Genomic DNA, 22043 nt, shown 5'->3' with positions numbered 1-22043 from the left:
AAACAACCGTTATAATGAAATGCACTGCTACAAATAGTTCAGATCGACAGCTACACAAGTCGTCACACAAACGCACAGCTTTCATGTGCTACAGGACCCCAAATCTGCAGCTTTTATTACAAGACTTACTTTGGCAAAAACCATCAGAATCAAGAAACATTAAAAAACCTTTTAAAGGCTGTACATCAGTATTTTACAAAACAATCGTTTGGCTATGTACAAAAAGGAATCGACACAGAAAATCAGGTGGAAATCAACAAGCTTCTTTTTTTTTTTTTTTATTGTTTATCATTGAATTAAAGGGGCAGTGCGTCACTGACCATGTGGTGGTGGAACAAAGTCTGCACCCGGTGCTGGTTTGACTCCTGACTCAGCACTTCTGCTGCACGTCTACCTTTCCTCTTCACTTCCACTGTTCCTCTCAAATCAAGGTTTTTGTTTTCAGCTACTTTCGCTTTATTTTTTTTTACAAATTCACCAGGCGGTCATTTCACAGTCAGCGAGGAGTAGAGTCAGACATCGGGGGAAAGAGAAGAGAGGGGCGAAAGCCTCCGTTCATGGAGCGCACGCAGCGACCACTATACCACCAGCGCCCCCTACTGTCAGCTAAAGGTTACACACTGAGCCTTAAAGAAGGAAAGCTTTTAGACACAGAGGCAGCAGAACTCTCCGTGTTTGACCAAAGACGTTAAAAACACTGTTTGCTTCTTGTAACACGTTGAAGTTTGCATAAAAATAGTCGCACAAATAAATTATAAAAACAGTGTGCTGCTGATCTGTGCGTAACACTAGAAGAAGAAGAAGAAGTCTGCTTTTGTCGGGTTTTTAAAAAGGCGTAGCTTCACAGTATGTGGACATCACTGATTGGTCCCGTCGGACAAAATCCACTTCTTCTGCGCGAGAGGAAGAAGATGGAGAAGAGCTTTATGTAACAGAAATACTGCAGAGAACCGTCGTGAAGCGAGTCTTTAACCGTGGCGTGGACGAGAGCGTCATGGGAATCTTTGGGGGAGACTTTGAAATCACAAACACAGAGAAGGATGAGAGCCATGAAAGAGTCTCATGGAGAGTGAGTTATGTCAAACTGATTGTACGTCCGCTCGTCAGGGTGTCAGAGCACCGGAAAAAGCTGAACAGCGCTGTAAAGGGTAAGAAGAAGGAAGGGAAAAAAAAAAAAAAAAAGCAGCAATGGCAGTAACCGGCGAATGAGATGTGAACTAAGATCGAAAAAAAGTTTGGGGTAGAATCCATCCCGTCATGTTATCTCAGATCTTTGGTGGCCTTGGGGACTTTGAGGATTTTGTAAATGTCATTCGAGAACACTGTGGTGAAGTGAGGCCGCGAGTTCCTCGACATGTGGGTGCAGAGAGGGACTCTACCTACATTCTCCAGGTCCTCCACGTCCCAGATCTCCGGCATGCTGCATCCAGGTCTGTGCACAGCGAGAGGAAGAGGAGAAACAGGTCAAGAGAGAAAGAAGGTCGATCCAGGTTAATACAAAAAAAAAAAAAAACATGATTCATGAAAGCATTAAACTGCCTCTTATAAATGGGAAAGAAAGAGCGACCCTGGGTCAGCGAGTACCTGGTTCTCCTGGTGCACCAGGAATCCTCCAGGACGAAGAAGTCCACTCCCAGCGTCATCAGATTCCTCTTTACCGTTTCTCCAGACATGCGGCTGTACATGGAGTACACCAGCTTTGTTCTCTCCCTGCAAACCAGCAACACAATGAATGAATGGGACTTGATGCTGCGTGCAGACTTTGGGCCTTCAGGGGAGAAAGACGATCCGTGGTACGATGTGACTTTGTGAAAGGTGCAAAGATGAAATGTTAATCAAATCAAACTTTATTTATAAAGCGCTTTTCATACTTTTTAAAAGTAGCACAAAGTGCTTTACATGTTAACATCACATTAAAATCACATTAAAATCATTCCCACCCTCCACCCACCCCCCACGCATACAAACAGTATTACACTCATACTCACAGTCACCCCACGCTCCAACACACACGCGCAAACCTAAACACACACACACACACGCACACACACCAGCATCAATGATATGGACAGAAGGCTGAGTACGGATGAACCAGGTAAGTAAACGCCAAAGAGGAGCCGTCTGCATCGAGAGCGGCAGATCGGCCGCGGCCATCAGGGGCACCATCACAGGGTGCCCAGGGGAGGCGGGGCCGAGACCCTTGACCTCCACCCAGACACCGCAGGACGGCGCCCAGGCAGCCACAGCCCTCCACCGCTCCCGACACAGAGGGCTCCCTCGGAGGAAACACTGGCAAGAGACGTAAAATACATAAAACTTTTAAAATGAGGCCAAACAATAAACTGAATAAAGCTAAAACCAATAGAATGATGGTAAGATATAAGTAAACATAAAATGCTAAAATCATAACAGATAAAATGAATAAATATTATTTAAAAGCTAGACTAAAAAGGTGGGTCTTGAGCCTGCTCTTAAAAATATGAGCGTTCCAACTTGTTCGGAGTGCAACGGGAAATACGAGAACATGTGACTGACCTGAGACCAGCGTCTTCATAGTGGGGGTGGTTAACGATGGGCCGACCCGTCGAAAGCTTCACGCTGGCCATGGTGGGCATGGCGCCAGCAAACACAGAATCTGCATCACAAAACAGAAGCAAAGACACACAAGCGGAATGAACGGCCATGTTCTTCACGCATCTGCTGGCGGTCCTGAAGCTGTAGACTGAGGAGGACCTTCACTCACCAGGCTGGGAGTTTTCCTGGATCCAGTCCAGCAGCTCCTCCTGCGGCATGTTGCTGAACTCTCCGATGATGGCCCACTGAGCCTGCAGGTTGGCAACGCCCTGAACGGCCATGATGGCGAGGACTACAAACACGGCGACCTGGTGTTTGAACTTCTCTCCGATCCAGCCAAACAGCTGACAGAGCGAGCAGAGAGGGAGGGAGTATGAGTGCAGCTCAGACAGGACTAACCATCAGACACATGCAGGATGGAGACTGACCTGTCTGGAGCAGACGAGCGAGGCCATGATGCACATGTGGGGCGTGAGGAAGAGCTTCAGACGCATGATGAGGATGGCTAAGACCGTGAAGGCCACCAGCTGCAGGCTGTGGTACACCATCTGCAGAACCACAACAAACACAGCAAGCAGGAAGTCAGCGTTAAATCCTGACCATCTCGTCTCCATGGCTGCTGGAAGCTGGACTCACACGGTTGCTATGCGTTACCGCCCCATCAGTCATCACGTTTTTAAGCCTTGTTATAATAAAATCACAAGTTAAACCATCAGTGAAGCTCTGATCTTTTGAGAAGCTGCTCCTCTTGTTAACGCTTTGGCAGACACACTGTGTAACCACATCCAGGACGTGTGACCACATGGTGCCACTTACACACAACAATAGTCTCAGGAGACTAGAAGGTATTTTCTCTCACCTCTCCTTTTCCAACAATTTCCGACCTGCAACACAAAAACAACAACAGATTCATTTAAAATCAACAGCCGCTAAAAGATGTACAAATGTTTACAATCTGGAGGATGAAAATAAGAAAATCATAAAATCTTTTAATGTGATGAAATCATCAAAAAAAAAAAAAAAAAAAAAAAAACACCAGCGAGGAATCCTCACAATGCTCACCCTGCAGCTTCATCAGCATCCTCCGTCCTGGCAGACGCCTTCCCTCCGTCCCTCAGGAAGCGGACTACATCCTGGAGAGTCTGAGGAGGACGGGTCAGAGTCAAACGTCTTTAATGAGCCTAACATGCGTGAGAAGCTCATCCTCAGAACAGCGTCATGCTAAGTCGTGTCCTCTCAGCGTGAGCAGGCCGTAATGAGATTAGACTACAAGAAGAGCAGCTCCACTAACACACACTTCCTGTTTGATGTTTCGCCCTTTTAATATTCCATGTTTCGAGCATAAGGGATAAATCCCTCGACTTTAATATCTGAGGGCTCAGACTGTAACATGCGACTCTGCTTCTCTGCTCTGAAACTCGTTTTACCATTTTATTTACTTTAATTAATTTATGATATTCATTAGAAAAAAAAAAAAATTCTCCTCCAATTTTGCTAATTTTTTTTTTCCACTGAGCTGCAAACCTCGATGAATTAAACACCATTATCTACTTTAGTTGTCTTTCTTAATGTTTTGCATATTTTTATTTATTTTTTTATTTATTGTTTTGTACATCTACGTGCACATTTTGATTTCCTACTTTTGAAAAAAAGTTTAAAAAAAAAAAAAAAAAAAAAAAAGAGAAAGGGAGATTGATTCATTCTGTCTTCCTGCCCGTCGGCGTCTCGAGGCTCTAAACTGGTTTGAACTTCTTCCTGTTGGCTTCACACTGCCGTCACTTTCCAACACATCTGCTGCAGGTAGAAAAAAACCCAAAAACAAACGTACCGCCCAAGCGATCAGAGCGACCACGAGCACGTTGACGGGCAGCAGTAACGTCTTGAGGTAGCGTACAGGAGTCTGAGGGGAGAAGGAGACGCAGAGTGAGACACGACGCAGAGACACCTGTGAGACGCGGGACACTCGAGTCCTCACCTCCAACTCGATGAAGTCAAACTCTGCGGCGCACGTGTACATCAGCGTGTGGAAGTCTCGGTAGCTCGTGAACTTTGACTTGATCAGAGCGCTGATGTGAGCCTGAAGAAGACCGAACACACACACAGACACACACACACACACACACACACGAGGACAGCTTGTGTTTACAGCGGTGAACAGAATCTAAACAGTCAACTTTAGACACAAAATGAGTCACATCAGGACGAGTTCTGCTACAGCTGTTTATGTGCTAAAAAAACAACCTGTGATCTGATCCTGATCTCTTTTCACTCATTTAAAATTAAAGTCAGTTTAACAAACAGGTCCTGGGTGAGATGGTGAATTCCTCTTTGTTTTAGTAAACACACTTCAAACTGAATGTGGGCAGTTTTTTTTTTTTTTTTTTCCCAGATGAAGAGTTGAGCAGCTTACATCATCGGAGGCACACAGGACGGAGGAGAGCAGGAATTTGAGCAGGACGGTGGAGCCGAACCACGCCAAGCCCTGCATGACCTGAGGAGGACGAAGACACGCACACAGGACGTTTGACGAGTATGCAGGCAAAAAAAAAGAAAAGAAAAAAAAACAGCAAACTAAAAAAACAGATTAATAACTTCTACACACCCAGAGGATGAAGCCCGGTCTGAAGACCTGAGCAAACTGAACCCTCAGTGCAATGATTGCCTGAGAGAGAGAGTTAGAGAGAGAGAGAGAGAGAGAGAGAGAGAGAGAGAGAGAGAGAGAGAGAGAGAGAGAGAGAGAGAGAGAGAGAGAGAGAGAGAGAGAGAGAGAGAGAGAGAGAGAGAGAGAGAAAAAAAAGGACTTAAATTCATTTTGTTTCACCGTCTTTGTTCATCGATCTGATTGAGATCATCTTTGAACGTTCACACTTTGAGATGTCACGCACCCAGATGGAGACGAGCGAGGAGGCGTAGAAGGACGTGAGCAGCATGGAGTTGCCGAACATCAGGACGAAGCAGACGCCGAGTGTGACCTGCGGGAGGAAGACGGGAGAGACGCCGCCGTGAGAAACAACCGCAGACATCTGAGCCTGGCAGACACAGTTTCTGCAGCTCGCCTTCAAAATAAAATACATAAACATTTCAGAACATCATCACGGGTTTCTCTGCAGCACGGTGGCGGTCTGGGTGCTTTAAGTTCCAGCAATAAGAAACACAACAGAGATTTAAAGTAATGCAATAAGCTGCAGACACACGGCCATCTTGATGCTTAATCCCTCTGTGAGGAGAGAAAGAAATAGCGCTCGCCATCATGGAGGCAGAGAGGCGGCGTGATAACCTTGAATAACCTTCACGTGAGGAAAAAGCGCAGCGCCAGGCGTGCGGCCTCTACGTGGTGCACACGCCGAGGCTGCGTGATCTGTGACAGGATCAGTTAACCTACCTCGACGAGCGTGAATGAAACGAGCCTCTCTGCGGCCTATTGTCGTCATGGTAACGGCTGAATACGCACGCTAACAGTTAGAGGCTCGATGCTAGCAGAGTCAGTCGACTGTCGGTTCTTTGGCTTCTCGCCACCCTGTGCTCGTTAACAAAAACACGTGGTCTGAAAGGGGGAGGAGTCACAGCGACCACCAACGTGCCGTAAATGTTTTAAATGAGCAAAGTAACGAAAAGAGTCGACACTCATGAGCGCTTGTTGGTGTGATTAACGGACACGCTCGTTAGGAGTTCTGGAGGTCGTAGAGGACACACACACACACACACACACACACACACACACACACACTCTCACACACACACACACACACACACACTCTCTCACACACACACACACACACACACACACACACTCTCACACACACACACACACACACACACACTAAATTATGCAGAGCCGTTTGGACTCGGCTGACACAAATCTGCACCATCTCAGCACGGAGGGTCTTCTGCTTATCTGCAGAGCGCACAGTCACTCGCTTCGAGCCGGGCACGCCGAGGGGATTAGAAGGACGTGAAGCAGAGGGACGACCAGCTCGCACGCACACACACACACGCACGCACGCACGCACGCACGCACGCACGCACACGTTGGCCTCTCTGTGAACAGTGATGCTAAAACGAGAACGCCGTCCCCTGAAAGTCTCTGACGCCTCATGAAAGTCTCCCGGCCGGCGAGCTGAGCGAGATAAGGAGAACGGAGGCGGAGCACGCCGCAGGAAACACTTTCACGGATGCGGAGCACGTCACGGGGACTTCCTGCACGCCAGGAAAGCTAACGTGCAAACACCTCAAACCTCCGCCCTCTGCTCGGGTCTCCTCCTCGGCTGCTGAGGAGAAACGTGACGACCTCACACGTCTCGTGTCTTTGCTGCTTTCGACCACGGGTTTGGCGTTGAACGTGAACCAGGTCGGTTTCCAGTGAGATTTAACAAACGTGACGTGTTTTTGACCGTACCATGTGAGTGACCAGGATGGACTGCATCTTGGCAGCGCCGAGGTAACCCAGGATGTAAGACGCAAACAGAGACGCCACCTGAAAGAGAGAGAGAGAGAAAAAATCCTTAACCACACGCTCCAGAACGGCGAGTAAAAACAAACACATCGGACGTTCCCGGGTTCGAATCCGACCTGTAGCATCTCTCTCTCCCTGATTTCCTTTTTTAGCCTCTATTAGATATGACAGCTGAGGAGAGAGAGGACATGTTGGAAGGAGAGAGCGGAGGACGTCATGCAGCGAAGGTCGAACCCCGAACCCACGGCCGCTGTGACCAGGACCACAACCGCTGAGCCACCGGGTCGCCCCCTTTCTCCCAGATTTCTGACTCTACGAACCGTCCAAGTCTCGTCTCTTTCTAACCCGATGATCGTGACAATGAAGTCTTTAATTATTACTGTTCATGAGTAGAGACTTATAAACAGTGTAAGTCCTCCTAAAACAGGATATTATAATAATGCAGTTTGAGTGAATGTGTTCAGAGCGAGCAGCGAGCAGTGTGGGCGGTTAAAGCGTATTTGGCCTCTGGATGTGTTTCGCACACAGCGAAGGAGGTGAACGGGTTCAATTAGCAGCTTAGAAACATAAAACAAAGAAATAACAGTCGCTAAATAAAAATAAAATGTCTGCGGTGGAAGAAGCGGCGCCCTGAGGGGGCTGACAAGCAGAGAGGGTCAAACGGAGGCGAGATGATTCCTGTCACGTCTCACAGCTTCTTACTTTATCTCTCCATTTCTGCATCGCTCTGATTTCCTGGTTTAAAACGCTCCGGCGCTCCGGCACCGTGGAGTTCATGCACGAGGACGAGGACGGCCTTCGTTATGGGGAAACCCCGGAGCGTTCTCACCGTGTCTGACTCAATGTCAGACACAGATCCGGTAACGGAGCGGTCTTGTTCCCTGAGCTGTTCCAGGATGTGCGTCTGGGACTCTAAGCACGCTTCATATGTACGTCACGCCGTGCAGGTGTCTTACTGACTGGGAGCGGGACAGCGGGGGGAAGTGGAGGACTTCACTCATTAGTGAAGGAATCTCAGCTCTCAGGCTCCGACTGCAAGAACGTCTGTTCCTGTTTTCTCTCTTTGCTTTGGTGTCCACACCTCTCTCTCTCTCTCTCTCTCTCCGTTTCGCTCGCTCTCTGTTTACCTGAGTGAGCAGCACAAACTGGGCAAACTGCCAAGGCAGCATAAAGCACAAATTGGAGACGCCCAGGGCGACCATGGCGGTCCTGCTCGGGTTCCGTGTCCTGCAGAGAGACGAGAAACAGAAACAGAGAGAGAGGTGAGAGCGTGTGTGGGTGTGTGTGAAGGATGCAGGAGAAGATGCTTTAACACACACACACACACACACACACACACACACACACACACACACACACACACACACACACACACACACACACACACACACACACACACACACACACACACACACACACACACACACACACACACACACACACACACACACACACACACACACACACACACACACACACACACACACACACACACACACACACACACACACACACACACACACACACACACACACCGCTTGGAGGAGAGAGTCGTGGTTATGTACCAAGCTCGCCTCAGGGATCACGACACGGAGTTGGTTCAGCTTAAAGCTGAGAAACATCGACGCACACGAGTCATCTGTGTTCAAGGTCCGAAATGAACGCCGGCCGACGAAGCATATTCAGTCTGTGAATCTCAAAGGGCAAAATCCTCGACAGGGCGGGAAAATGTTTGGACAGAACAAAATGGATTACTGAGCACAGAGCGGCTGGGATAAAAAAATAAAAAAATAAATAAAAATAAAAAAAAGAGTTTATATTTGTCTGCTCGTCTCTGCTGGTGAAAAAGTTGCCACGTGTCGTAAAATAAAAAAAATGTAAAAAATGAAGATGCAACCCTTCGTGGTGTTTCATCAAATCAAATCATGACACCGGAGAAGATGCACACGCACACACACGCAGGAACGCCAGCCACCGCACGTGACACATCACGTATTGCAGATTTGGTTTTACCGGAGGATGTAGGTGAGGAGGAGCATCTGCAGCACCAAGAAGGGGTAGGCGAAGCTCTCCCTCAGGGGCGGAGTCCACATCACACGAGTGCTCTGACAACAACAAACAAACAAACAAACAAACAAACAGGATGTTTTTTAAAAAAGAGACAAAAGTAAAACAAAGTTCTGTGTCTGGAGTGAAACATTTGGATTTTACACATATTTGCATGAATCGTTTTCTCAGTTTAACTTTTTAATTTCCGATCATTTATTATCAGTTTAACTTTAATATTCAAAGCGGTGAATATGACGGACGTGGACGTAGAAAATCTAATCAGAGTGAGGATGAAGCTGCTTCTAAACCCGTCTTTTACCCGTGGACGTTGAGCTGGTCTACTTCCTGTTGGACAGGAAGCTGACAAACAGGAGGCGGGGCCACGTTTGAGACGTGGGGGTCTGACAGAACTTGATCTGGACTTCCTTGAGTCTTCTGATCCGTTTGGTTGAAAAAGGGGAAACAGTCAGACGCTTGTTAATTCCTCTTTATTATTTCTAGACGTTTCTTCACGCGTGTTTTTGTCACCTCGGGACGCCGACCGCCGACTTCCTGCTTAGACCGAGGTTTAACCCTTTCACTTCTGGTTCAAACGGCCCTGAAGCTGCAGGACTCAATTATAGTGATGCATTCAAGACCACACGGACCGAGACTCTGAGGGACCAGACCTGTGTCAGGACCGCGGGAACAGAGTCCAGGACCAGGGACCAGACCAGTGTCAGAAGCGCAGTAACAGAGTCCAGGACCAGGGACCAGTGTCAGGACCGCATGAACAGAGTCCAGGACCAGGGACCAGAACAGTGTCAGGACCGCAGGAACAGAGTCCAGGACCAGACCAGTATCAGGAGCGCAGTAACAGAGTCCAGGACCAGGGACCAGACCAGTGTCAGGAGCGCAGTAACAGAGTCCAGGACCAGAGTTCTCGGAGAAACCAACAAAGCCGTGAGACGTTTCTGTTTTGGTCTCCTTAACGGGTGCGTTTGAAAGAGGGGTGCACAGCGGACCTGCTCGCTCTCTGAAGCGGATCTGGTTCTGTTTTATTCAAACACGAGTTTTGTTTTGCTGCACGGAGCCGTGAGGTCCTCGCACGCTCTCGGGGGGCGGCCCCACCTTGGAACCGTCGATGTGTGGGGGAAAAACAAACTCTCCCGCTCTGCGGTCGGGAGAAACTCTTTCAAGGACCCAAATAATAAAAAACAAATCTTTGTTTTTCTATTTTCTTTCTGTCTTTGGATGAAAAACGTCTTTTAGGAGAAGAAGCAACAAAGCTCCTGAAAATCCTCCTCCGCTGTACTCGAAGGAAAGAAGAGAGAATGAGCTTTGAACCATCTATACTCCTGTGTGTGTGTGTGTGTGTGTGTGTGTGTGTGTGTGTGTGTGTGTGTGTGTGTGTGTGTGTGTGTGTATTGATTCCTTGTAGTTGTGAATGAGAGTGGAGGGAAGAGGAGGCGGGCGCAGGGACTTTGAATGTCGGCCAAAAGCAGCTCTGAGCTCCTTTGAGGGGCTGAAATGAGTCCCTAAGCCCCGCCCCCTGCTTCTCCGAGTGACTCGCACACACTCTCCCAACTCACTGACACGGGTAGTAAAGGGAGGAGCACTCACCTCGCCGTGATTGAAGAAGAAGCACGCCGCGGTAACGATGCCGCCCAGTCGACTGCCACTGCAAAAAGACAAACGGGGGGAAAAGAGGCGGGATGCGAGATCAGAGACGGTAAAGATCCCGGCTGATTTATTCATCCGAGCGTGCGGGACAGAGCGACAGGAAACAGACGTGGAGGTACCTGAGGTAGGCGCCATAAACGAAGAACAGGCTCATCATCGCTCCGTTCAACAGGAACACAAAGGTCACGTAGAAATACGCCGGATCCCCCATCCCTGAAAAACAAACGAGAGAGGCTAAAGGTCACTAAAGGTCACTGAAGACGACGAATGAGTCCTTCCCGTGCACGCCACTTCACAATGAGTCAACGAGCTCTATACTGGAAAAACTTACGGTCCATCAGAATCAGAATTATTGGCTTCCACACAGAAACAACATTTTTACAGATTTACAAAGTGACATGAGATCAACAGCCCGTCATTTGGAGTTAATGACGGCGGCGGCAGCAGCAGCTGTCAAACGAGACGCTGAACTCGATGAATCCATCGACCCGGGGGGAAGAAAATAAACCCTCGCTGACGGAAATCTTTCTGTTTGTTTGTGGAAACGTTTCCTCAAAGAGGAAATCTGCTGACAAACATCCTAAGCTGTTGTCAGCTCTTCTTCTTTGTGCCACTGCAACGCGTGCGTTCCCGTCATTAGTGCAGCCGGGGGGGGGGGGGGGTTTACATAAACCTGATGCAAGCCGCCTCGCGTGAAAGAGCTTACAGAAAACGAGAACATTAGTGGTAACTGTCAGCCGCTGCTTTATTTTGGCGAGGCGCTGAACACAAACACACGAGAGGAGTCGATATTTAGAGGTTTTTTTCACGCTGAGCGGCTGCAGGAACAAGCTGCTTTCGCTGCTCGCCTTGTCATCACACGGCGAGGAAACAGCTCTCTGACACCGGCTTTGTGTCAACCCGACGCACCAGCTGCTCGTTTAGGAACAAGAACAAGTGTTTTCTCACTAAGTCTAAATCTAAACACTGGAAGGCAAAAAACCCCAGAAAGTTTCTGTATCAACACGAGCGACGTCTTATCTGACGAGGTCGAGGCGTTCACACACACGCACAAAACTTCTGATAGCAGGCTGTAAACATGTTCATGTCTGCTGTAAAAACAGGCTGTTTGAATGGGTGTGTATGTGACTTCCTGTGCTGCTGCAGCCAGCCTCTAGTGGACACTCCAGGTACTGCAGCCAGCCTCTAGTGGACACTCCAGGTACTGCGGGAGTTTGGCAGTTTTTGTTTGTCTGCTTCATTTTTTTTTTTTACTGTGAGGTTTGAAATATTTCAGCACTGAAACAGAGAAATACAAAAACAATATGAATCCACACACACACACACACACACACACACACACACACACACACACACACACACACACACACACACACACACACACACACACACACACACACACACACTTTGAGATAGACGTTAGTCATCTGTTCGATTTAGAGGGAGACTGTGCTGTGTTGTAAAAGTTAGCGGCGTGTGTGTGTGTGTGTGTGTGTGAGACAGCGTGTTTGCAGATGACATTTGAGCTCCATGGAGACCGTCGGTACCTTCACAGCTGTCCACAGGAGTGAGTCCCTCTCCTCTGTTTATGGACCAACACATCTTGGTGGGGATCCCAAAGTATCCCATCACAGCCGTGTAGGTGCGGTACCAGCTGGCCAGGACCACCTGTGGAGCGGAGCCGGATCACAATCACTGTGAAGCCTCTTTAAACGGCCTCTCTGTCCTGCTGAAGGATTCCCACTAAAGCGTGATCGTGTTCCTGTGCTAACACGTGGAGTCTTTATTTCAAAGTAAATGTCGTTTTTTCATCTTAATCCATATTTAATAATTATAATAATAATTAGGATGTTGGACGTCCACACTCGACCTCTGTAAAGTTCTTAAAATAAAGGTTTTACTGACGCCAGCAGAGTGACATCATTCACGGTAAGAGTGAGAATCTCCTTCATTAATCTCAGAGGAAAGGTCACAAAGGTCAACGTGTGATGTCATCAGGTGGATCTGACTTTGGACTGGTCAGCTCAGACTACAGGGAGACACTGAGGACCGCTGTCTACGGGGAGCCTGAAGGGACAAAATAAAATCTGGATCTTTAATGCTAACAGTGTGTTTCTACTAAAAGACAAAAAGCGTCACCTCTGGGTACAGATTGAATCTCTTCAGCGTGTTGATGACGAGCGGGTACTCGGTCAGCCGGTCGTTCATGACCATGTGGACGCCGCCCAGGAAGGAGGGAGCCTCGATAATGGTCTTATAGTAGGAGTAGTACAGACCCTGCAACCGAGGAAAGATCCTTCCGTTAACTCAAAGAGAAAACGCCAACAACACGAGGAAGAAGCCGAGGGAGTGAAAAGCAAACAAAAAACAAGAGGAGGCATTTACAGAGAGGAGGAGACGGCAGATGGGAGCGGCTCACAGCAGGATGAGGGAGGAACGAGATTCTGTCTGCTCATTAAAACAGCTTCACTGTCGACTCAGGAAGCATGAACACGCCATATTGCATCATAACAAACATGATGGCGTCTTATTCTGCGGCGAGGAATACGTTTTGTGTTTCGCTAATAAATAACTATAACACAGACCACACACTGGCTAAATAACTACGGTCAGATCCGGCACGCGCCCTGGTTTATTCTGGTATGTCAGTCGATCCATCGTCCACCTGTTGGATTTCTTTTTTTTACTTTTTTGGACCTTTTGGACGAGTGAACGGACACGGACTGTCACGGGACGGCTTCCTTCTTCTTCTGTGGACTAAAAAGACAATTTAGACTGAACTTTCTTAGATCACGTTGCACATTTCGTTTGTTTGGGACTTTGAGTTTATTTTGGATTCAAAAAGTGAATTAATTAAATTAGGGGATATTTTTATTACAACTCAATTATTTATGTATAAGCCACAGTGTTCTCATGTTTCTCAGATTTTTAAATGTCCGCGGTTTGTGGTGTAAAAAATAAACATCAGGTGCGTCCATACAAATATGGTATTAATCAGACACCAGGACACTTATTATTATTGATCATGTATACAGAGATATAAATAACCAGGTAGATTTCATAATTCTGAGTATGATCATAACCGGGACACTCAAGTCCATGTAAACACACTTCAGGAAATAAGCATCATCTTTCACAACAGTGTAATCAGTGCACACAACAACAACAACAACAACAACAACAACAACAACAACAACAACAACAGCATTATAATCTGCTCACCATTTCTGTCCTAAAGGCCATTTCCTTCTCCAGACTGGACAGGTGAGAGAAGTGTCGGTCATTCTCAAACAGCTGAGAGAGATGAAGCCTGAAAATAAAAGAGAACAGAGTGAACAGAGAGAGAGAGAGAGAGAGAGAGAGACAGAGAGACATAGACAGAGAGAGACAGAGAGAGAGACAGAGACAGAGAGAGACAGAGAGAGAGACAGAGAGAGAGAGAGAGAGACAGAGAGACACACAGAGAGAGAGAGAGAGACACAGAGAGAGAGAGAGAGAGAGAGAGACACAGAGAGAGAGAGAGAGAGACAGAGAGAGAGAGAGAGAGACACAGAGAGAGAGAGAGAGACACACAGAGAGAGAGAGAGAGAGAGAGAGAGAGACAGAGAGAGAGAGAGAGACAGAGACAGAGAGAGAGAGAGAGAGCTGAAGGATGGAGGGACATACCAGTGAAGATACCCGAAGACAGCAGCTGTGAACACAAAGAGAATAACACTTTAAAACATGACACATGAACTTTAAGGAGCTGTGAACACACACACACACACACACACACACACACACACACACACACACACACACACACACACACACACACACACACACACACACACACACACACACACACACACACACACACACACACACACACACACACACACACACACACACAGAGGAGCTGCACAGGTGGCTAACGCTGTGGAGCTAGCTCTAAAGCTTGACTTAATGTTAGCTGATCCGTGTCTGAGCGCTAGCAGCTGTTAGCTCGCGGTTAGCATGCTAACGGTGCTAACTCACCGAGCAGGAGACTGGTCCCCAGCCTGCTGGTCTCTGAGGGGGTCAGTCCGAGCCTGTTCCTGGTGCCGTGGAGTCCGTTTGGATGGCAGCTGTTGGAGCCTTTCCCCTCCCTGCCTGCTCTCCTCGGGTTACTCTTCCCAGGAGGGGAAACCAGCGGGCTCCTGTCGCGGTCCGCCGCCGGACTCTTCCCGGTCTGCTTTCTGTTTTTAGCCACCATGGCGTCCGGTCCGGTCCGAGGTGTGTGTGTGTGTGTGAGAGAGAGAGAGAGACGAGCAGACTACACACAGCCGCTCGTATCTGCTCCTCGGATCTGCTCCCCCCCCACCCCCCTTTTTTTTATTTACTACCTGAGCGATGCTTTGAATGGTTCCTCGTACATATCTGATGAGGCAGCGCCCCCATCTGGTCGTTAACTGTTACTACAATTCATAGTTGCCATGGAGACCAAACCGTACTGGCGCCTGTGACTGGCATTGCCACGGTTCGCTCTCTGTTTTGTAGATTATTGATGATTATTTTTTCTCTATATGTGATCTTTGCAGCCCAGATGACAAATGGAAGTGTCCTGGCTTTACTAACCTATGATCGGGACTCTTTATTTCGTATCAAAGAGTCATTGGAGGACATGTTTCATACCTGGGACCGTTACAAACAGGCATTTCTGCCTCCGTTTGAAATCGATCCCGTCTCACCTGACTACTTGGTGCTGTATCGGGTGCCGGGTAGGACCCGCAGGAGATCCAGAAAAAGAGGCTCTCGGTCCGGTATCCAAGTGAAGCGAGGGCGTGCTGCGGCTGCCGGGGGCTCCGTCGTCTTCGGCTGCCGGGACCACGCTCGGTTCCTGCGCCAGATTCCTCTCCTCGATGTGTGCGTCGGCGTGTCCTCGCTGCCGCCTGCCCGCACTTCAACAGGTGTCCTGGACCCTTCACAGTGCTGGAGCCATGATCAGGGGTTTTCATCGCCATCGCCTACCTCCGTGTTTATGCCGGCTTTTCCAGCGTGGACCAGCTGGAGCTCACGTGACCGCTGGATGTGCCTTCGTCCAGTCCCGCTCCGCAACACGGACACTACCTCCGAGACGTCAATCCACGTCGGCCTATTGGATGCTGTTCAATGTGACTCCGACACTTTCAAGAGTCAACTGGGGACGTTTTTGTTTGTCCAGGCTTTTAATTAGTCTCTTTTAGGGCTGTTATGATCTCTGTACTGTCTGTTTGTTGCTTGTGATGTTTTAAACCCTGTTTGTGAAGCACTTTGTGGCCCCTGCCTGTGAAAAGTGCTATATAAATAAATTTTACTTACTTACTTACTTACTTACTTACAAGGAGCTTCAGGTGGTGACCATGGCAACGCAGTCAAGCAGGTAGCAGCTCACTGAGTCCATCACACGGACTCTTCTGCCTTCTGGGAGACGGTACCGGAGCCTCAGACGATACCGGAGCCTCAGACGGTACCGGAGCCTCAGACGGTACCGGAGCCTCAGAGAAACTCTTAAAATACAAAACCAAATGTTTAATATCTTATTCGATAAGTTTGTGCCTTATATTTATTTAACTGTGGTTCATTCAAGTCCACGCTCATTTGTTGTTGCTGCTTTTGTGTTTTTTCAAAATGCACATATTTGCACGGTATCTTGAAAGTTTAGTAAATCTATACTTGTATATATTTTCAAAATCTTTCTACTGTTAGTTTACAACGTGGCTTTTTTCTGATTTTTCTTTCTGTATGTCCAGCACATGTTGAAAAATTGACAATAAAGATCATTACAATCTGATAATAACTCGCAATGAACAATCGAAATCACAATAAATCACTCTGCTATAAAGTACGGGAGCCCTGAAGTCCCAAAAAGTAAAATAGAGTATTTTTGTTTGCACAGGATAAGAGATATTTCTTTGCACTTAATATAAGAGGCAAAAAATGGACAACAAAGATGGATTTAATTTTCTGAATGTGTTTAGTGTCAGATTATTCATGACGAGCATAATGATGATAAATGCTGATCAGAGGAGTCCTAGATTGACCTTTGACCTTGTTGTTCAAACTGCACAATCGTTCCCCAACCACGAGGTGTCACTGCTGCAGCGCCTCATCGTCACAGAGGCTCAGCTTGACTGATGCAAACTCAAGCTGCAGGTCAAAGCAGGGACGAGTTAGGTTTATCAGTTTATTGTTTGGTGGACAGTGAAAGGAGCAGCTTGAGTCTTTATGTCCAACTGTAGTCAGCAGGCAACCTAAAATGCATAGTTCATAATTAAAATGCAATAAATTACGTTACATATGGAATCACTGCAGGCCCAAAATTGTATTCTAACTGTCAAATGCTAAAGATCCTCTTAATTAGAGAAGTATTCCTGATATTTCAACTTTGTCCTGCTGTACTCAAGATCGACCAAATCAGCCTCAAGACTACTTTTTGAAGATCTCGTCTCGGAATCGAACGTATTTTTACTCGGTCTTGTGGATTTCAAATGAAGACTGATCAAGACCACCGCTGACAGCCGATTGTTCCTCGTCTTCACTAAGATAGGAAGGAAAACACCTCATTCTGAAATAACTAATAAGTTACGTTGTTTGTCATTTTTTCACCCTGGTAACTCTACCGGCGATTCGACTGTGCAGAACAAGCAGAATCGGGCGTTTGAGCTGCGTTAAGCCTTAAAAAAAAAAAACAACAGGCAATCAAACATTGAAGAACCATTTTTTATGTTTTTGGGTCAAACTGTAATTCTTGTGTCAATAGGTGTCGCTGTCTTATCGGGTAAAGGTAGATGGATAGGTCACTTTGACCCCCGATGGGCTGAGGATTTTTGACCGCTGTGGCGGCAGACGACATGGAGAAACCACAGCTGTGTCGTCTGCTGTGTGTTCAATGAAAGGAAGCTGATGGACGCTGCGTCCATGTTGCACACGGTGCTGCGATTAACGGACACATGACAGATTCATATGAGACGAAGCTTCTATAAAACAAATGAGCTGACTGATGGAGGCTGCAGGAGGTCAGGAATTAAAGCTTACTAGAAGCCAAAAGTAAACTTCAATGGAGTCATTGAGGACTCTGATACACAGTCAAAAATAAATATATTTATATAAAGTCTTATAGATATAAATATCAATACTGTATATTTATATACGACTGGATGATTCTGGTATGTGAGAAGACTCCGGGCTGTTGATCTGCTGTCTGGACGGAGCTGCAGCAGAGACAGAAATATCAGGACAGATGAGATGATCTCATCATTCAGCTGGGAGACACACACACACACACACACACACACACACACACACACACACACACACACACACACGTCTGCCTTTAATGACAGATTTCTTCAAACTCAACAAACAAACTCTGGCCGGGGAAATGTGCCCGCGGCTTCCCGCTCGGGCTGATGTGGTGGAGAGTCTTGGTTTGTGAGGTGTGTGTGTGTGTGTGTGTGTGTGTGTGTGTGTGTGTGTGTGTGTAAGAGAGAAAGCCAGAGGGGGATGAGAAGTTTAAGGGAGAGTGTGTTTGTTTTCTCCACCAGCTCCACATGCTGCATGTGAGAATCAGTGAGGGGAGAAATGATGAAGGAACATGAACATGGAGTAAATCGTGTGTGTGTGTGTGTGTGTGTGTGTGTGTGTGTGTGTGTGTGTGTGTGTGTGTGTTACGTAAAGCTTAAACATTTGTCAGATCTTTTGACCAGACGAGGCAGAGAGTTTATGTGTAGTTACAGTAAATCAAAGTTTTGATGTAATTTGAATCTTTTAATAAACGTCACTTTGCATGAATGAATCTTTGAGCTTCAGATCGAGTTATTTTCGTGATTTTCAACACATTTATTTGGTGTTAATAAATTAATTATTTTTTGATTAAAGTGACGCGAATAATCTCTTTGAGATTAAAGAAATTAAACTTAATGGACAGCACTTTGCTCCGCCTCGGTTGGTATAAATGTGCTATAAAAGTCAACAAGCTGTAAGAAAGGTAAAGGTGGTGTGTGGCTCCAGTCGAACAATAACCTACAAATGGTCCTTCGAGCCGGAGGAAAGGTTTAGATTCCCGCTCCATGATTTGTTCGATCTGACCTCCGGTCAACAAACCGCTGACGTGAACCGGAGCGAATCGTCTGAGAAACTCGTGACCTTGAACGGAGACTCAACAGGCAAACGAACGGGAGCTTCTCCAGGAAGTTATGGACCAAGAAGTGATGCTGCTCCATACAGCTGTCTGTACTGTGTGTGTGTGTGTGTGTGTGTGTGTGTGTGTGTTAAGGGGGTGAGCAGGCGTTGGGACATAACGCAGGGGGAGGAATTAATTCCCAGGCCGAATGGCTCCCTGTGCAGCAGTGACACGTTTATCATGCTGCAGAAACACATGCTGTCAATGATCACTCATTGTTTGAGTATTAGTTATCTCAGCATTAAGGCCCATTTAGGATTCTCTGGATACTGATTCAATTAGCGCTCTCCAGGGGCCCCGGGGCCACGACACCACATCGGTGAGGTCACAGGAGAGAGCGGCTGTCACACTGGGAGGTCACAGGAGAGAGAGGCCCAGGCGTCCGCTCTTACACTGGTGTTCATATATAAGGATCTGCTTCCTCACTGTCTCTGTGTTTATATCATGCAGACGCAACGATCCATCAGAAGTCAGGAAAATAAGGGTGTTTGTTTTCTGCACCGTCCGCCTGGAATCTGTTCCTTGAAATGACTTAAAACTGAAGGAGCTGGCGTCCTTGAATGTTTTTAAATCTCAAATAAAAGACCTGGAAGCAGAGTCTGTCGAAGGCCGATGTTTTTAACCCGACTGCTTGAACTTCTGACTCCCACATTTGACTCATAGATCGTCTTATTATGATTTTCATCTCGTCCTCCTTTTTGCGTATTTGTCTACAAATTTGTGTTTCTCGCTGCTGCCCGTCTCGACCAGGTCTCCCTTGAAAAAGCGGGTTCTTAATCTCAGTGGGACCAACCTGGTGAAATAAATAAATAAATTGGCTGCGATACAAAATGAGTGACAGGTGCAAACAGCCTCTCCGATGATGTGTCAGTGCGTGCTTGAAAAGGCGCTCGTGCTCAGAGGAGCTGCAGCTGAAGGGGGCGAGTTCTTACCCCACAGCTCGTCGTCATGGAAACACCTGTTTAAGGTGGACAGAGTGGCGGGCCGTGGCCCGGCCTCGTTTTAATTCCTCGGACGGTAACACAGCTGCCTGGATTACCGGCGCACCTTGACCCGGAGCGTTTTGAATCCCTCTCTTCCCCGGGACAAAGCCGTGCACCGGTTCACCTGGCGCTCAGCCGATGGAGAGATAAACGAGCAGCAGACGTCGAGCTGATACACATCAGAGACGTGACTTTATTTCATTTAACACAAGCTGCTGGGGGCTCACCGCTGTGTTTTCATGGAGACCCGTGAATGGCCGGTTTCTTCTCTTATCAGCGAGTCGATGCGATGAGGTTACTTTTAATCAAGCCAAAGTGCAAAATTTCAAAGGCTTCTGCAAACAGCAATGAAAAGGACGTAATCCAGAAGTACATCACACCTGGAAGTCACCGAACGGATGGTTAAAACCGCTGGAGGAAGTTTTTTTTTTGCAGGAAGTGGAACGGATGGAAAAAGAAGAGTAAGTTCACCATTAAAGATGAAAAAGTGGCAAAGAGGAGGGAGGGAGAGAGGGAGAGACGGAGGGCAAGCGAGAGGCCAAGTGGCGAGTTGAGAGAGAGGACATGATTGGCTTAAGTCGGTGCAGAAAGATTGTTTCCTTTGGCTCTGTGCTGCGATTTCCTGCCCTGTGATCATCTCTTCCATATGATTAGGCCGATGTGCAGAGCATGCAGTCATATGACGGGCTTTGCTTCACGCCGGCTGTGCCGACACACACACACACACACACACACACACACACACACATCGAGGATTAGCTGCAGCAGAAAGGCACACACACACACACACACACAGATGATGTGGTTAGCTCTGTAGCCTAGCTAGCATTCAGCTCTCCGTCCTTATCCGAGCGTGACAACATCATACACTGTATATGTTTATAGTTTTACCAACTCGCACAATCTGGCCTCAGAAAGTTACGCCAAGCATTTTCACGAGTCGACCTCCAGCGTTCAGCCACTGACTTCAGAACGACCTTTAAAAAAACAACAGGTGACATCACTAAGAGGACGTCCATGTTTCATACGCAGTCTCTCCACTTTGGATGATCCTAGACCGTTTCCCCCCTGGACTCTTTCACCTCATCACACACTCTTTCCTCTCTCTCTCACTCTCACACACACACACGCACACACACACACACACACACACACACACACACACACACACACACACACACACACGTACACACACACACACACACACTGATGCAGACCTGAGTAAGGTCTATGTAATGTAATTAGCCCAAATCACTGACCTCCTTTTCAGACCCAACACAATGCCCGAGGGGCCCAGCTCTCCCTCAGCAAGCTCCCAACACACACACACACACACACACACACACACACACACACACACACACACACACACACACACACTACTTACCTCAGGAGTCGCCCAGCTGGGACTTTTTGGCTAATGGCTCTTTGACCAGTTTGGGAGAGGACGGACTCACGCGTCATCCCTGCACTTTATATTTTTTGTCAAATCGATTTGAATTGTCCATCAGATTTTTAATTATATTTTTAGGTATTGTTGACTGTGATTTGTTATTTAAGAGGAGGGAGCAAAGTTGATCATATAATACGGAGAAAATGTTTTTGTTATTATGTCACCTGAAGTGGTTTTAAAGCTGTTGTTGGTGTTGTCCAGTCCGGACTTTGAGCGTAAAACGATTGGACGTATCTGCAACTTTCTCCCTGTCTTGACAACATTCTTACTTGCACACACACAACTTTGGCGTCTCTTCTCTTCGTCGGCTTCCTGTGCTGATATGAGACGCCTTTCAGGTGCTGCTGCTTACTTTCAGTTTTTAAACAATCCTCTGACTGATCCTCTACAGACAAACCCAATCGAGCGTTGGACGTCTAATTTAGGAGAAGACCTAGAAGAATCTTTGGCAAGATGAGAAGTCACCCTCAGTGTGTGTGTGTGTGTGTGTGTGTGTGTGTGTGTGTGTGCGTGTGTGTGTGTACTGGAGTCATGTGTGTGTCCACTGTGTGACCTGCACACTCGACCAGGTTCTTCTGTCATTTGTCAACACCCTGACGGTTTAATCTTTCCTGCCTGTGCAAGAATTAAGAGATTATGAGCGTTCAGCATGGCTTCATGCACGCCGCATAAGGGGCTGTTTCTCCT

General features: G+C 47.3%; 1 protein-coding gene across 1 annotated transcript; it reads right to left on the bottom strand.

Annotated features, from left to right (window-relative positions):
* Positions 1 to 79: 79 nt before the first annotated feature.
* On the bottom strand, positions 80 to 16098 carry dpy19l1l (dpy-19-like 1, like (H. sapiens)). Its single transcript, XM_079344502.1, has 23 exons — positions 16074 to 16098; positions 14756 to 15174; positions 14405 to 14429; positions 13961 to 14048; positions 12878 to 13015; positions 12286 to 12406; positions 10858 to 10951; positions 10679 to 10736; positions 9041 to 9132; positions 8155 to 8254; positions 6971 to 7048; positions 5460 to 5546; positions 5177 to 5236; positions 4985 to 5065; positions 4550 to 4651; positions 4403 to 4474; positions 3637 to 3716; positions 3434 to 3458; positions 3003 to 3122; positions 2744 to 2918; positions 2536 to 2635; positions 1585 to 1710; positions 80 to 1432 (listed from the first exon to the last, which is right to left on the bottom strand). The coding sequence occupies exons 2-23, from the start codon at positions 14970 to 14972 to the stop codon at positions 1261 to 1263; spliced, it is 2211 nt and encodes a 736-aa protein (XP_079200628.1). The 5' UTR covers positions 14973 to 15174; positions 16074 to 16098; the 3' UTR covers positions 80 to 1260.
* Positions 16099 to 22043: the final 5945 nt, after the last annotated feature.

Source organism: Symphodus melops, assembly GCF_947650265.1.
Source record: "Symphodus melops genome assembly, chromosome: 5".
NCBI classification, from domain to species: domain Eukaryota; kingdom Metazoa; phylum Chordata; class Actinopteri; order Labriformes; family Labridae; genus Symphodus; species Symphodus melops.
The sequence above is the reverse complement of the archived record's forward strand: the minus strand, read 5'-3'. Positions and strand labels throughout refer to the sequence as shown.